General features: G+C 46.1%; 1 protein-coding gene across 2 annotated transcripts in view; it reads left to right on the forward strand.

The window, feature by feature from the left end:
• ATG7 (autophagy related 7) overlaps window positions 1-13,444 on the forward strand; it is a 241,062-nt gene that overhangs the window by 63,960 nt on the left and 163,658 nt on the right. For both annotated transcript variants that reach the window (XM_068982053.1, XM_068982054.1), the window contains exon 16: window positions 12,762-12,842. In XM_068982053.1, the coding sequence (XP_068838154.1) occupies window positions 12,762-12,842 (81 nt within the window). The remainder of the gene's footprint in view (window positions 1-12,761; window positions 12,843-13,444) is intronic.

Raw genomic sequence — 13,444 nt, forward strand, 5'->3', positions numbered from 1 at the left:
TTCACCTTTTTTTAGTGTTTGTGCAAAGGTACTCTCGGTCCTCAAGCACTGCTCAACGAAGACCCTGGATGGGTATGCCCCTCCTAGGAGTTTGGTCTTGCCAACCCCATGGTTCTTTTGGGCTCTGGAGTTCTTTCTTTTAGCTAATTTCAGAAAACTAGGACAAAGCCCAAACTAAGGCAGGACCCAGGGAGGGACCAGCCCAGGAAATCTCCCCACCAAGACGAAAGCTGAGCTAGCCAGAGCTGTGGGCTCCAGCCATGCCTCAGCCTGTCTGCACAGGCTGTTCCCCACAAATTCTCAGGCTGTTACCTTTTAATAAGGTGTCTGTTTTTTTTGTTTTTAATTTATTTTGTAAACAAGGCTGTGCTCAGCCTTCACTGCTGCAAGGGCTGCTCTCTAGGTGCGGCACGTGGGCTTCTCACTGCAGCGGCGTCTCTGGTTGTGAGCTTTAGGGCCTGTGGGCTCTGTGGCTATGGCTCCCGGGCTCTAGAGCACAGACTCAGTAGCTGTGGTGCTTAGGCCTAGTTGCCCCATGGCATGTGAGATCTTCCCGGACCAGCAATCATCCCCTGTATTGGAAGGCAGCTTCTTCACCACTGGGACCCCGAGGGAAGTTCCAGCCTGGGTATAATTTCATCACCTGAAGGAGGTCTCTCATGCCCCACAAGTTTTGCTCACCTGATAAGGCTGTCCTGTGTAGGAGGCCCACATGGCAGGGAACCTGAAGGCTCGATGATCATACAGACCCAATTGGAATCCCAACTTTGCCTCTTCATTTCCTTTTCATCAGCTCATTTGATAAAAGGGGTTTGAGGAAGTTCTTGCCACTTGTCAGTGTGACCTTGGGCATGTTACTGATCCTTTCAGAACTTCATATTTTAAATTACTGGAACGGGCATAATAAGACACTGGGATTCATGTACTGGTTAAATCATAGTTTCTAAATCCTAGCACACTCAAGAGGGGCATGGCAGCCCTCTCCAGTGCTCTTGCCTGGAAAATCCCCATGGACAGAGGAGCCTGGTGGGCTCTATAGTGCATTGGGTTGCAAAGAGTCGGGCACGCACATGTGAAGAATCTTAGTTCCCTGACCAGGGATTGAACCCACTTTCCCCTACATTGCAAGGTGGATCTTAACCACTGGGCCACCAGGGAAGGCCCTTCTTTCACTTTTCATTAAAATGGTAAAGTGCGAGCTTATCTACCTTTCTAAAAAGGAGGTTACAAGGAATCTCATAAAACTCCGGAAGCAGTGAGTGTAGGGAAGGGCTGGAGGGATTAGTCGCATCCTGCGCTGTTTTTCCAAGGACAACGCTGGCTCATTTCCAGCTTGCGGCTTCTGCTCCTCGGTGGCCTCTGTTTGAGAGTGAGCGGTGGCTCAGTGGTGGTAGCTGGAGCCATTGTCCGAAAAATGTCCAGATCTCTGTGGTGCACCTAGGGTTTCGAAATTGCTAAACTCTCTTTTGGCACTGAATTTGGTTAAGACTCGTTTCAACATCCAAGAGCCTCGTGGAGTTTGGACTTAGTTCTTACTTACGCAGACTCCAAGCTCCAGAAGTATTGCCAGGCCTGCTGGAACCCAGTGTGAGGTGAGAGCAGGGGGCCCCTCTGTGGCTACGGCTGTGCCTTCTCAGAGCAGCTGTTTCTGTTTGTTTCTGGCCTTGGACCTTCACTTCCCATCCAGGTGAGGTGGGCTTGGGGCTCCACGCTGCTTTTAACTCAGCTTAGGTGTAAATACTACCAGGGGTAGCCCAATGGATGGGACCCCTTCCTATTCCTGATCTATTTATTTTGTGGCCAGTTGGGCATAAATGACCAAAGACAGTTTAATCCACTCAGACCCTGATAGCAGCCATCTTCATATGAGTTTTTGGTTTGGGGAGGGTGTCTGTTTCTTTGTTTCTTACTTCCTCTGGTCTTTTTCTTTCTTCCTTCTTTCCTTTCTACCTTCTCCTTGCTTTTCAGCTTTCCCTCTACACTTTGGAGAGAAAGAACAGAACTCAGATCCCTGGCTTTGCTACTTGGTGGTTGCGGAATCTTGGGCAAGCCAAGCCACTCCCTTAGCCTCGATTTCTTTGTCTGGAATACGAGGGAGGTCACAGGATGGTAGTGAGACCCCTGTGAGGGGAGTATGTGAAAACACTCCACAGAGCCAGACACATGGATGTTGTTATTTAGTCACTCAGTCGTGTCAGACTTTGTGACCCCATGGACTGGCCCGCCTGACTGCTCTGTCCATGGGATTTCCCAGGCAAGAATACTGGAGTGCGTTGCCAATTCCTTCTCCAGGGGATCTTCCCCACCCAGGGATCAAACTTGCATCTCCTGCATTGGCAGGCGGATTCTTCACCGCTGAGCCCCCAGGGATGTCCCACGGATGGCGTGTAATGTTGGCCCTCTGCTCCATCCCCCCGCCACCATTTCCACGTGATGCCGGGACAGGCCCTCCTACACAACCTCCTAGGCTGGGAGGGAGCCGTCATTTCTGTGGAGGGATTGGGGGTAGCAGGACCTCACAGGCCACATAGCCAGGGGCCGCAGAAAGCCCTTGAAAAGTCACAAGCTGAGCCGGGATGTGGTCAGGTTTCAGGTTTGGCTGCTGCACAGAGAAAGACCAGAAGAGGTGCCAGTGGATCTGGGTATAGAGCTGGAACCCTTGAGCCTTTAAGTGGGAGACAGCCTAATCCAGGGGCTCCCACATCTGGTGCCAGACTCTCCTCGGGAGCCATGTCAGAATCCCCAGCCCCATTCCAGGTCCACTGCATGACAGCCTCCAGGGACCTTCGGCATTTTGAGAATGATGACTCGGCTTCAGTCTATAAAAATGGCTTATTGATGGCATCGTATGGGACAAAGTACCTAGTCTGTCAAGTTAACACAAGCCGAATCCTGGTCTTTGAACATACTTTTTAAGTTTTGTACTCACACAGACACTCGCTTTCCTTCCGAAAGGGCCCTTGACTCCTGGTCCCAGGCAGACCCCTGCCCCCAGCCAGAGGGGCTAATTAGACATGCACAGGTGCGCCTAATGGGTGGGTCTGCCCCCCCGCTGTCCTGGGACCCACCCACCCGGGGGAGGAGGGAGGCCGAGGAGCTTCCACAGACCCTGCTCTGCGCGCACCTTTACTCCTGAGGACGGGAGCATGAGGCCCTGTTCAGTTCAGTCGCTCAGTTGTGTCTGACTCTTTGCGACCCCACAGACTGCAGCATGCCAGGCCTCCCTGTCCATCGCCAACTCCCGGAGCTTGCTCAAACTCACGTCCATTGAGTCGGTGAGGTCATCCAACCATCTCATCTTTTGTCGTCCCCCTCTCCTCCCACCTTCAATCATTCTCAGCATCAGGGTCTTTTCCAATGAGTCAGTTGTTCGCATTAGGACCTGGTAGCCAAACCCAAATATGACCTAGCGCCTCATCTCACTGGTGTTTGATGATAAGGATTTCAACTCAAGCTGCTTCTGCCCTTTGTGGGGTCTGGGGGTGACAGAGGGCACGGAGCCAGGAAGCTGCAGGTAATTGTCCTCCTCCTAGATGCCATCGGTCCTGGGTGGGGCTTTTAAATATTCAGGGAGTAGCAAAGAGACGGGCTTCCCTGAGAGCTCAGAGCGTCAAGAATCTGCCCGCAACGCAGGAGACCTTCAATCCCTGGGTTGGGAAGATCCCCGGGAGGAGGACATGGCACCCCACTCCAGTATTCTTGCCTGGAGAATCGCCATGGACAGAGGAGCCTAGCAGCCTGTAGTCCATGGGGTCACAAAGAGTCAGACACGACTGCACGATTAAGCACAGCACAGCAGAGACACAGATTGTAAAGTGTTTTCTGTTTTATAGAACAGTGTTTTTTTCCCTCTAGAAAGCTACCCAGGAAGCTAATGCTGAAGGTTTTGTTTCGTTTTGTTTTTTTGAGGCAGAGGGGTTGGGAGCAACAGGGACTTTATGCTTTTCATTTTGTACCGTTCTGTAATGTTTGGAACCTGTTAATAAGGCTACCTTTTTTTTAACTCCTCTTTTTTGAGGTACAATACATGTGTAGTCAAACGCGCTCATCTAAATATGCAGCTTAATGAGTCTTGACAGGTGTGTGCTCTGTGTGTGGCCACCACTGCCACAGACAAGACCTGGAGCAGTTCCGTCACCCCTAACGTTGATTCTGTGCCTTTTCCAGGGTAATATCCCCACTGGTCTGATTTTCATATGGACCATTTTAACATTTTCTTTGTTCTTTTCAGTATTACAGGGGAAAAAAAAATCATCAGTGTAAATTAAAAAAATAAAACATGCAGGGATGCAGGCAAAGTTTGTCACTGCTAAAGGATACCTCCTACTAGCCAGAAAGCTAGGTAGGGGAGGGTGGAGGGGGGTGTGTGTGTGTAAAATTGGCAGTTTTCCCCCTCTTTGGGGAAGGAAAGTAATGAGAAGCCAGTATTATTCAGGGGAGGCTGTTCAAAATGAAGTTAAGTATGTAAATACTATATTAAAAAAATAGGAAAACGGGCATAAGTATGCCGTGGGAGTACCAGTGATTTTTTGTTTGCGCTTTTGTTTCCTGTCAGATGCTTGTTTTTATTATGGGTTGAATCAGATTTTTAAAAATAGCTGTTAACACATTCTCCTGTAAGGAAAGATTGACAGCAGATATTAGTAATCAGTTAAGAGTTTAGGGTAAGCTGTGTGCAGTCCCCAAAATGGAATCTGTGTCTTGAGCAGTGTCAGGAGGCCTTGTGTGGATGGAGAGATCACTTTGTCAAGCCTTGTCATTTAGACATTAATTTAGACGTGGCTTAAGTAGCTGGATGTGACGGGGTTGTGCACAGAAATCGTGGAAAGAACTAGAGGCTTGGTGACGGATTCCCTGGGTCTTCTGACGTCTTACAGGTGATGGTGAGTGTATAGAGCAAACTTATTATGCATTTTTTTTATACCTATATTTATTTAGCTGCCCGGGCTCTCGCTGCAATGCATAGACTTAGTTGCCCTGCTCTGTGGCATGTGGGATCTTAGTTCTCTGGCCAGGGCTCAAACTCCTGTCCCCTGTGTCGGAAGGCAGATTCTTAACAGCTGGACCATCAGGGACATCCCCTTGTAACTTGTTTGGCTGTGAATTGGTGCCTGGCCTCTCTCAACAGGTGCAATATGTTTATTTGGGTTTTACATCAGGTGCCTGGATTTTGGATTGCTCTGAGATTTCAGTGCCTGTCTAAGGAAGGTGCTAAAATTTTAAGTGGCAACCTCCACTTTTTAAATTCTAAGCATTTCTTGTAAGATATTAGGGAATACAGAGCATTTTGTGTGAGCTCAGAGCGTTTGTAATACTGTGAATTTAAAGCATTGTTGATGGAGATGGGTTTCAAATTACTTGGAAAATGTGAATGATGGGAAGAGGTTTTTTTGTTGTTGTTCATTTGGGATGAAAGTGAAAGTCTCTCAGATGTGTCTGACTCTTTGTGACCCCATGGACTGTAGCCCGCCAGGATCCTTTGTCCATGGAATTCTGCAGGCCAGAATACTGGAGTGAGTAGCCGATTCCTTTTCCGGGGGAATCTTCCCACCAGGTGTCCTGCATTGCAGGCAGATTCTTTACCATCTGAGCCACCAGGGAAGCCCAGTAATACTCGAGTGGGTAGCCCATCCCTTCTCCAGCGGATCTTCCAACCCAGGAATTAAATTGGGTCTCCTGCATTGCAGGCAGATTCTTTACCATCTGAGCCACCAGGGAAGCCCAGTAATACTCGAGTGGGTAGCCCATCCCTTCTCCAGCGGATCTTCCAACCCAGGAATTAAATTGGGTCTCCTGCATTGCAGGTAGATTCTTTACCAGCTGAGCTACCGGGGCTGTAGTTTTCTCTGGATATTTCAGACATGAATAACTTGGTTGGCTCTTGGATGTTTGTGTTTTCTCATTCTTTCATTTCATAATTAATAACCAGTATCTATTATGTGCACATCACTGTGCTATGGACAGATGCAAATAGTTTGACCTCTATCTTGCCCTGTAAAAGCAAGTGAGATAAAGAATAAAATTTTAAGTAATTATACTACACAAGCTGATTCTAAAATTCATATGGCAAGGCACAGGACCCAGAATAGTGAAAGTCACCTTGAAGATGAACAAAGCTGAAAGACTCACACTTGCTGGTTTCAAAACTAACTACAAAGCTACTGTAATCAAGACAGTATAGGGACTTCCCTGGTGGTCCAGTGGTTAAGACTTTGCTTTCCAAAGCAGGGAGTGTGGGTTCCATCCCTCGTCAGAGTTTCCACATGCCTCCTGGCCAAAAAAAAAAAAAAACCATCAAAAAATAAAACAGAAACATTATTGTAACAAATTCAATCAAGACTTTTAAAACGGTCCAGATTTTTAAAAAGTGTAGTACTTTCATAAGGATAGATATACAGATCAACAAAATAGAAATGAGAGCTCAGATATGAACCCTTTTACGTTATGGGTCACTTCTAGAGTTCATTTGGAGGGCAGAAGAGTCTTTTCAACAAAGTATTGAAGCAACTGGATTTCCACACGCGAAGAATGAACTTGGACCCTTACCCCACACCACATGCAAAAATCACCTCAGAATCACCTCACAATGGATCATAGACCTAAATGTAAGGGCTAAAACTATCAAACGAGAAGAAAACATAATCAGTCTTCATGACATTGAGAAGTGATTTGTTATATATGATTGTATCAGAATAAACCTGTTATTTTCTCCACAGAATGGGAGAAAATATTTGCAGAATTATATATCTGTAAGAAACTTAAATCCAGAATATATAAAGAACTCTAAACAGGTCAACAATAAAAAGAAAAATAACCCAGTTTAACATGTGGCCAGGACTTTCCGGCGGTTCAGTGGTTAAGAATCTGCCTTGCTGTGCAGGGGTCTCAGCTTCTATCCCTGACTGGGTCCCCCATCCGGCAGAGCAGCTCAAACCGTGTGCCTCAGTTACTGAGCACGTGCTCCACAACTGGAGAGTCCATGTGCCAGAGCAGAGATCCCACCCCCCAACGCAGTGCGGACTGCACGTGCAGCAGCTAAACCCAGCGCAGCCAAAACAAGGAGTCGTCAAAAAATTTTCTTTTTTTTTGCCAACAGGACTTCGCTGGAGGTCCAGTGGTTAAGACTTCGCCTTCCAATGTGTGTGTGAGGGAGGAGCTGGGGGGGCGTGGTGAGGGTTGATCCCTGGTCAGGTAGCCAAAAAAAAAAACATAAAGCAGAATTAATGTAACAAATTCAACAAAGACTTTAAAAATGGTTCACATCAAAGACACTCTAATAAAGTTTGGCTAAGCATTTGAATTGATATTTCTCCAAAGAAAGATAGTATGAATGGTCAAGAAGCACATGAAAAGAATGCTCAACACTACTAGTTATTAGAGAGATACAAATCAAAAGCAAAGTGAGATACCACCTCGCATTCATTAGAATAATGGTTATCCTCAAAAGACACGCGGTGGAAAAATAACCCTGTTGCAGAAAAGAAATATGCAGTCACTTGGGTACTCAAACTGTAAAACAAGTATTATAGTTACCTTGTGACTCACTGATTCCACTCTGTTTATACCCAGCAGAAATGTTCTTCAGCTTATGAATGGACAGACAAGATATGGTGTATCCATGTAGCTGAATAGTGTTTAGCAATGAAAAGGAATGAGGGACAGACACATGACACGATATGCCAAGTGAAGCCGGTCATGTATGATCCCATTCATAGTCAATAGGCAAATCAGTAGAAATAGAAAGTAGACTGACCAACAAAGGCCAGCGATGGCAGATTGTCTGGGGGAAAGTCGGCTTTGAGCTTAGTAGCTGTATATACAAAGCCTGTGAAAAGATTGAATGCAAGACATAATCGGAAAGACAGGATGGGCCTGGGCCGCCAGGGAAGCCCAGAAAGTAGAGTAGCTGTTGCCGGCGTCAGGGAAAGGTAGAGAATGGAGGCTAATTTCTTATGGGTTCCAAGTTTCTTTTGAGGGTGCTGAAAATGTTCTGAAGTTGGATATTGCTGATGGTTTCGAAATTCCATGAATATTCTAAAAGCCACTGAATCGTATACTCTAAAAAGATGAGGTTTATGGTACATGAATCTTAATCTCAATACCCCTGTTATTTTTTTTTAGAGAAATAACTATTGTACAAGGTATTTTGGTGATAAATACCAAAAAGAAGAATTTCATGTAATGAAGGCATGATCCCTAAGTCAAGTGGTGGGTTCAGTTCCATTGTGTCTGACTCTTCGCAACCCCATGGACAACAGCACGACAGGCCTCCCTGTCTACCACAAACTCCTTGAGTTTATGCAAGCTCATCTCCATTGAATCAGTGATGCCATCCAACCATCTCATCTTCTGTCTTCCCCTTTTCCTCCCACCTTCAATCTTTCCCAGCATCAGGATCTTTTCCAGCAACTTAGTTCTTCTCATCAGGTGGCCAAAGTATTGGAGTTTCAGCTTCAGCATCAGTCCTTCCAATGAATATTCAGGACTGATTTCCTTTAGGATGGACTCGTTGGATCTCCTTGCTGTCCAAGGGACTCTCAAGAGTCTTCTTCAACACCACAGTTCAAAAGCATCGATTCTTTGGTGCTCAGCTTTCTTTATAGTCCAACTCTCACATCCATACATGACTACTGGAAAAACCATAGCCTTGACAAGACGGACCTTTGTTGGCTAAGTAGTGTCTCTGCTTTTTAGGATTTATGAAAAGGATGTGTTTGAGCTTGAGTGGCTTTTAAGGAAGCTAGAGATTTGGATATACAGCTGCTTGCAAAAGGAAGAGCTCTGAGTCACAGAGTTTGGCATGAGGTAAGGCCAGCAATCTGTCCTAAAGGAAATCAGTCCTGAATGTAGCTGTTGGAGGGACTGATGCTGAAGCTGAAGCTCCAATGCTTTGGTCACCTGTTGTGAAGAGACGACTCATTGGAAAAAGACCCTGATGCTGGGAAAGATTGAAGGCAGGAGGAGAATGGGACAGCAGAGGATGAGATGGTTGCATGGCATCACTGACTCAAGGGACATGAGTTTGAGCAAGCTCCGGGAGATAATGAAGGACAGGGAAGCCTGGTGTGCTGCAGTCCTTGGGGTCATAAAGAGTTGAACACGACTGAGTAAATGAGCAAAGGCCCGCAATGGCCAATTGTCTGGGGGAGGTTGGCTTTGAGCTTAGTAGTTGTATATATGAAGCCTGTGAAAAGATTGAATGCAAAACATAATCGGAAAGGCAGGATGGGCCCAGATTAGGGGGCCCTTGAATGTCAGCATGAGGAATTCTCTGCTGTATTTGGTCACCCTATGAGGCTGATGGGGCTTCCCTGTTGGCTTAGATGGTAAAGTGTCTGCCTGCAATGTGGAAGACCGGGGTTCGATTCCTGGGTTGGGAAGATCCCCTGGAGAAGGAAATGGCAACCCACTCCAGTACTCTTGTCTGGAAAATCCTATGGACGGAGGAGCTTGGTAGGCTATAGTCCTTGGGGCAGCAAAGAGTGGGACACAGCTGAGCAACTCAGCACACACAGGAAGCTGAGAGAAAGTGGCACACCTCAGAGCTGAGTCTTAGGAGACTCAGTCCACCCCAGAGTGCTGGGAGCTCACACTCCTGTCGAGGGCCCTGTTAGGAGTCTGTCGCAGCCAGTGTGAGACGAGGCTTTCATCTCTTACATTTCCTAAAACGGCAATTAGTTTGGAGTTCTGAGCCTTCTGATACCAACATAGGCAATTTGCAAGGCCTCACACACAGATGTTATTCTACTTTGTTTCCTGGGAAAGTGAGTCACAGCTTCCTGGTAGAGAGCTGTCTGGGTGCTAAACAATGGTGTGGGGACCCCCGCTCAGGCGCTCCGTTCACCACGGCTCCTTTCTGTTGCTGGCCATCTGTGCTTTTTGTTTACATTTTCTCTCTCCTTCCTTCCTCCCTCCCTTCCTTCCTCTCCTCTTTTCTCCCTTTCTGCTCCTAATTGGTTCTACTCTCTCCCTTCCCTTTATCTCCCCACCTCCAGTCATCTCGCAAATTGCCACTATTCCTTTGCACAACATGAAGTCTGATCTTAGCTGTATGAAAGAAAAGACAGGAAACCTTTTTATGAAGTGTATATGGAACCACTGAGATGTAGGCCATGGCAGTGAATATTTTAATGGAAAATAGGCTACATATGATGAATGTTTTTCTAGGTAAATTTAATGTGAAAGCCACTGAGATATGAGGAGACTCGCTCTGAGAATTTTTTCAGTCCTGTCATTTCAAGATCTCACGAGGACGTCAACATGCCCGTTTGTGGTCTGCCGGTTTGCTGTCTCCGGTTTTGGTGAACCAGAGAGCAGACTCAGGGCCCTACTTGGGCCTCAAGTACTGGCCTAGGAAATGGTCACCACCTTCCCAAGACACAGGAAAGTCACGACTATCCCATTTTCAAAGGTTCACCGCGAAGCCAGCTACTTATCCCAGCTGTCTAATTTATCATTTCTACTAAACACTCTTTCGATATTGCTTTACACTGAAATCTCATCACATATAGATGATGACATTTAAAAGATTGCTCTGGGCATTTCCTTTAAGGTGAGATTTTCCCTTGATTAGTGTGCAAACGCAGCTAGACTGTTGGTTGCAGTGGGGTTAACCCACGCTGTGAAGGAGGTCTGTTTCCATAAAGAGTTGGCCAGGTTTTGTTGGGATTTTTTTTGTGGGGGTGAGGGAGGGGGGATAGCAGAGAATTGCTAGGGTGGCTAAAGGCAGCAAGGACTAGGGGTGGGATGGTGGAGGGGTTGGTGGTTGTGCTGTATTCAAGTGAGGCTGCTAAATGTGTGGTGAGCCTCATATGGAAGATGAAAGCTGTGCTGTCCTGAGAAGGGAGGGAAGCAGGGGAGCCCAGGCAGGCCTGGAGTTGGGGACCCACTTCTGGATCTTAGCGCAGTCACTCTCTGCTTGCCTAAGCCAACATTCTTCACCCTCCTCAGCCAGAGTCCCATCAACAGGACAGGCGTCAAGATCAAATAAATTAACTGGGAACAAGATTCGTGTTGTTTGGCTTCTTATAAATGTTAAGGCCTCTGGAGTCTAGAGATTTCACCAGATGTATTTTTAATAATCTGATAAGTATAAAGGACAGGGAAGCCTGGTGTGCTGCAGTCCATGGGGTTGCAGAGAGACTGACATGACTGAGGAACTGAACAGTGATAACAAATGATAAAGTTTAAACTCTTCTTTTGGTATAAGTGTAGTTCTGGAGATATAATATCTGAATAAATTACCTGAATCATAGTTTGTGAAACCTGACTATATCTTCTTGTTGTATAGCCACTAAGTCATGTTCCACTCTTTTCGACCCCATGGGCTGCAGCCAAGCTCCTCTGTTTTCTGCTGTCTCCCGGAGTTTGCCCAAATTCAAGTCCACTGAGTTGGTGATGCTATCTAACCATCTTATCCTCTGCTACCCCTTTCTCCTTTTGCCTTCAATCTTTCCCAGCTTCAGGGTCTTTTCCAGTGAGTTGGCTCTTCACATCGGGTGGCCAAAGTATTGGAGCTTTAGCATCAGTCCTTCCAATGAAGAGTCAGGGTTGATTTCCTTTAGGATTGACTGGTTTGATCTCCTTGCAGCTCGTTTGACCTGGTTTGATCAAACTGGTTTGCTCTCCAGCACCTAAATTCGAAAGCATCAATTCTACAGTGCTCAGCTTTCTTTATGGTCCAGCTCTCACGTCTGTACATGACTTCTGGAAAAACCGTAGCTTTGACTTTACAGACCTTTGTCAGCAAAGTGATGTCTCTACTTTCCAATACGCTGTCTAGGTTTATATTGCTTTCCTTTCCAAGGAGAAAACATCTTTTAATTTCATGGCTGCAGTCACCGTCTGCAGTGATTTTGGAGCCCGAGGTCTGTCACTTCCCCTCTGTTTGCCACCTACTGATTATAGCTGAAAATGAAAACCCATCACTAAGTTGTGTCTGACTGTTTGTAACCCCATGTACTGTGTAGCCTTCAGGCTCCTCTGTCCATGGGATTTCCCAGGCTTAGTTCAGTTCAGTCGCTTAGTTGTGTCTGACTCTTTGTGACCCCATGGACTGCAGCACGCCAGGCTTCCCTGTCTGCCACTTCTGGAGCTTGCTCTAACTCATGTCCATTGAGTTAGTGATGCCATGCAACTATCTCATCCTCTGTCCCAGGCTGATACCCTGTTAAGTGGAAATCAGATGTAGTTCAGAATTTTATGCTCAGGGTGGCGCTGTTTTCCCATACTTTTCGTAATGTTTGCATTTCTATCTCTGTGGGTTCCAAGTCAGGCAAGTAACTCAATAAACATTTAGGACTATTTCTACCTTCTGTTGTTCACAGACCTTCTTACCTTGTGAGGCCCCATCCAGTGCCATATCCTAAAAGTGCGCATTGATCCTATATTCACTGTAACATATGTGAGAATTGCCATAATAAACTAGTTGGCTGATTATATATTTGAAGACATTTATTAAAATAGATTTTTCAGCTTGGTTTTTATGTTTTGGAGTCAGTTTATGTTTAGGTCTCAGATATGTGCAAAGCCTATGTGCCAGTTCTTAACGGAATAAAGGACCTAATATAGTTCTTCTTTAAAACTGATTTATTTAGCACAAGTACTAAAGTACATTGAACTCCATTTTCGTTAGTAATCTGTTCATAATCTGTGTCAAGAGCACAGATTAATTGTTTCCTACTTCTTGCCAGAAACTACACATGTCCTTCGCAGGTGTGTCGTTCGGGGCTTGACATGAATGTTTGTTTGTTTGTTTCTAGATACGAGGATTTCTGTCACGGTTTGATAACGTCCTTCCTGTCAGCCTGGCCTTTGACAAATGCACGGCTTGTTCTTCCAAAGTAAGTCGTTCTACACTGGCGGGACTTGTTTTTTAATATGAGCCCAGTCAGCCTTCCTAGCTAGAGGCCCCGAAACCAGCTGAGGGCTTTTCACTGGGGAGGGCGAGGGTCTGAAAAAAAAAAAAAACCAAACCAGAAGGGGTTATGGTTTCATTGAGCTATGTTCATTCTCACAGGGAAACCAGCCTGAGAAAGTTTGGTTTGTAGCATAGCGAGAGAGACTGAATTGGATCATTTCAGCTCTGTGTCAGTCCTTGCAGCAAGCAGGCTGATTTGGACTCGAATTTGAACTTTTCTCGTCTTTGTTCCTCCCCCGAAGGCTCCTCGCTCGCGCAAACCATCACAGAGTAGTTTTTTAAGTGTTGCTCAGAGGATGAGGGAGACCAGGCAGTCCTGATGGTGTGTCTTTTGGAATTCCACATAATGACAAAGAAAAAGTAAACAGAGATTAGGGGACTGGACGGGGAGCCAATAAAAAGGCCCATTCAGCTTTGATCTTTCCAGAGGCTCTAAAAACAGAGCTCGTGTGTCCCCCATTGTAATGGGAACCGGCTGATATACCTCAAACCTACAGTGATGGCATCTCATTGTTTTTAATAGGC

The sequence above is a fragment of the Capricornis sumatraensis genome, chromosome 10, assembly GCF_032405125.1.
Source record: "Capricornis sumatraensis isolate serow.1 chromosome 10, serow.2, whole genome shotgun sequence".
NCBI classification, from domain to species: Eukaryota; Metazoa; Chordata; class Mammalia; order Artiodactyla; family Bovidae; genus Capricornis; species Capricornis sumatraensis.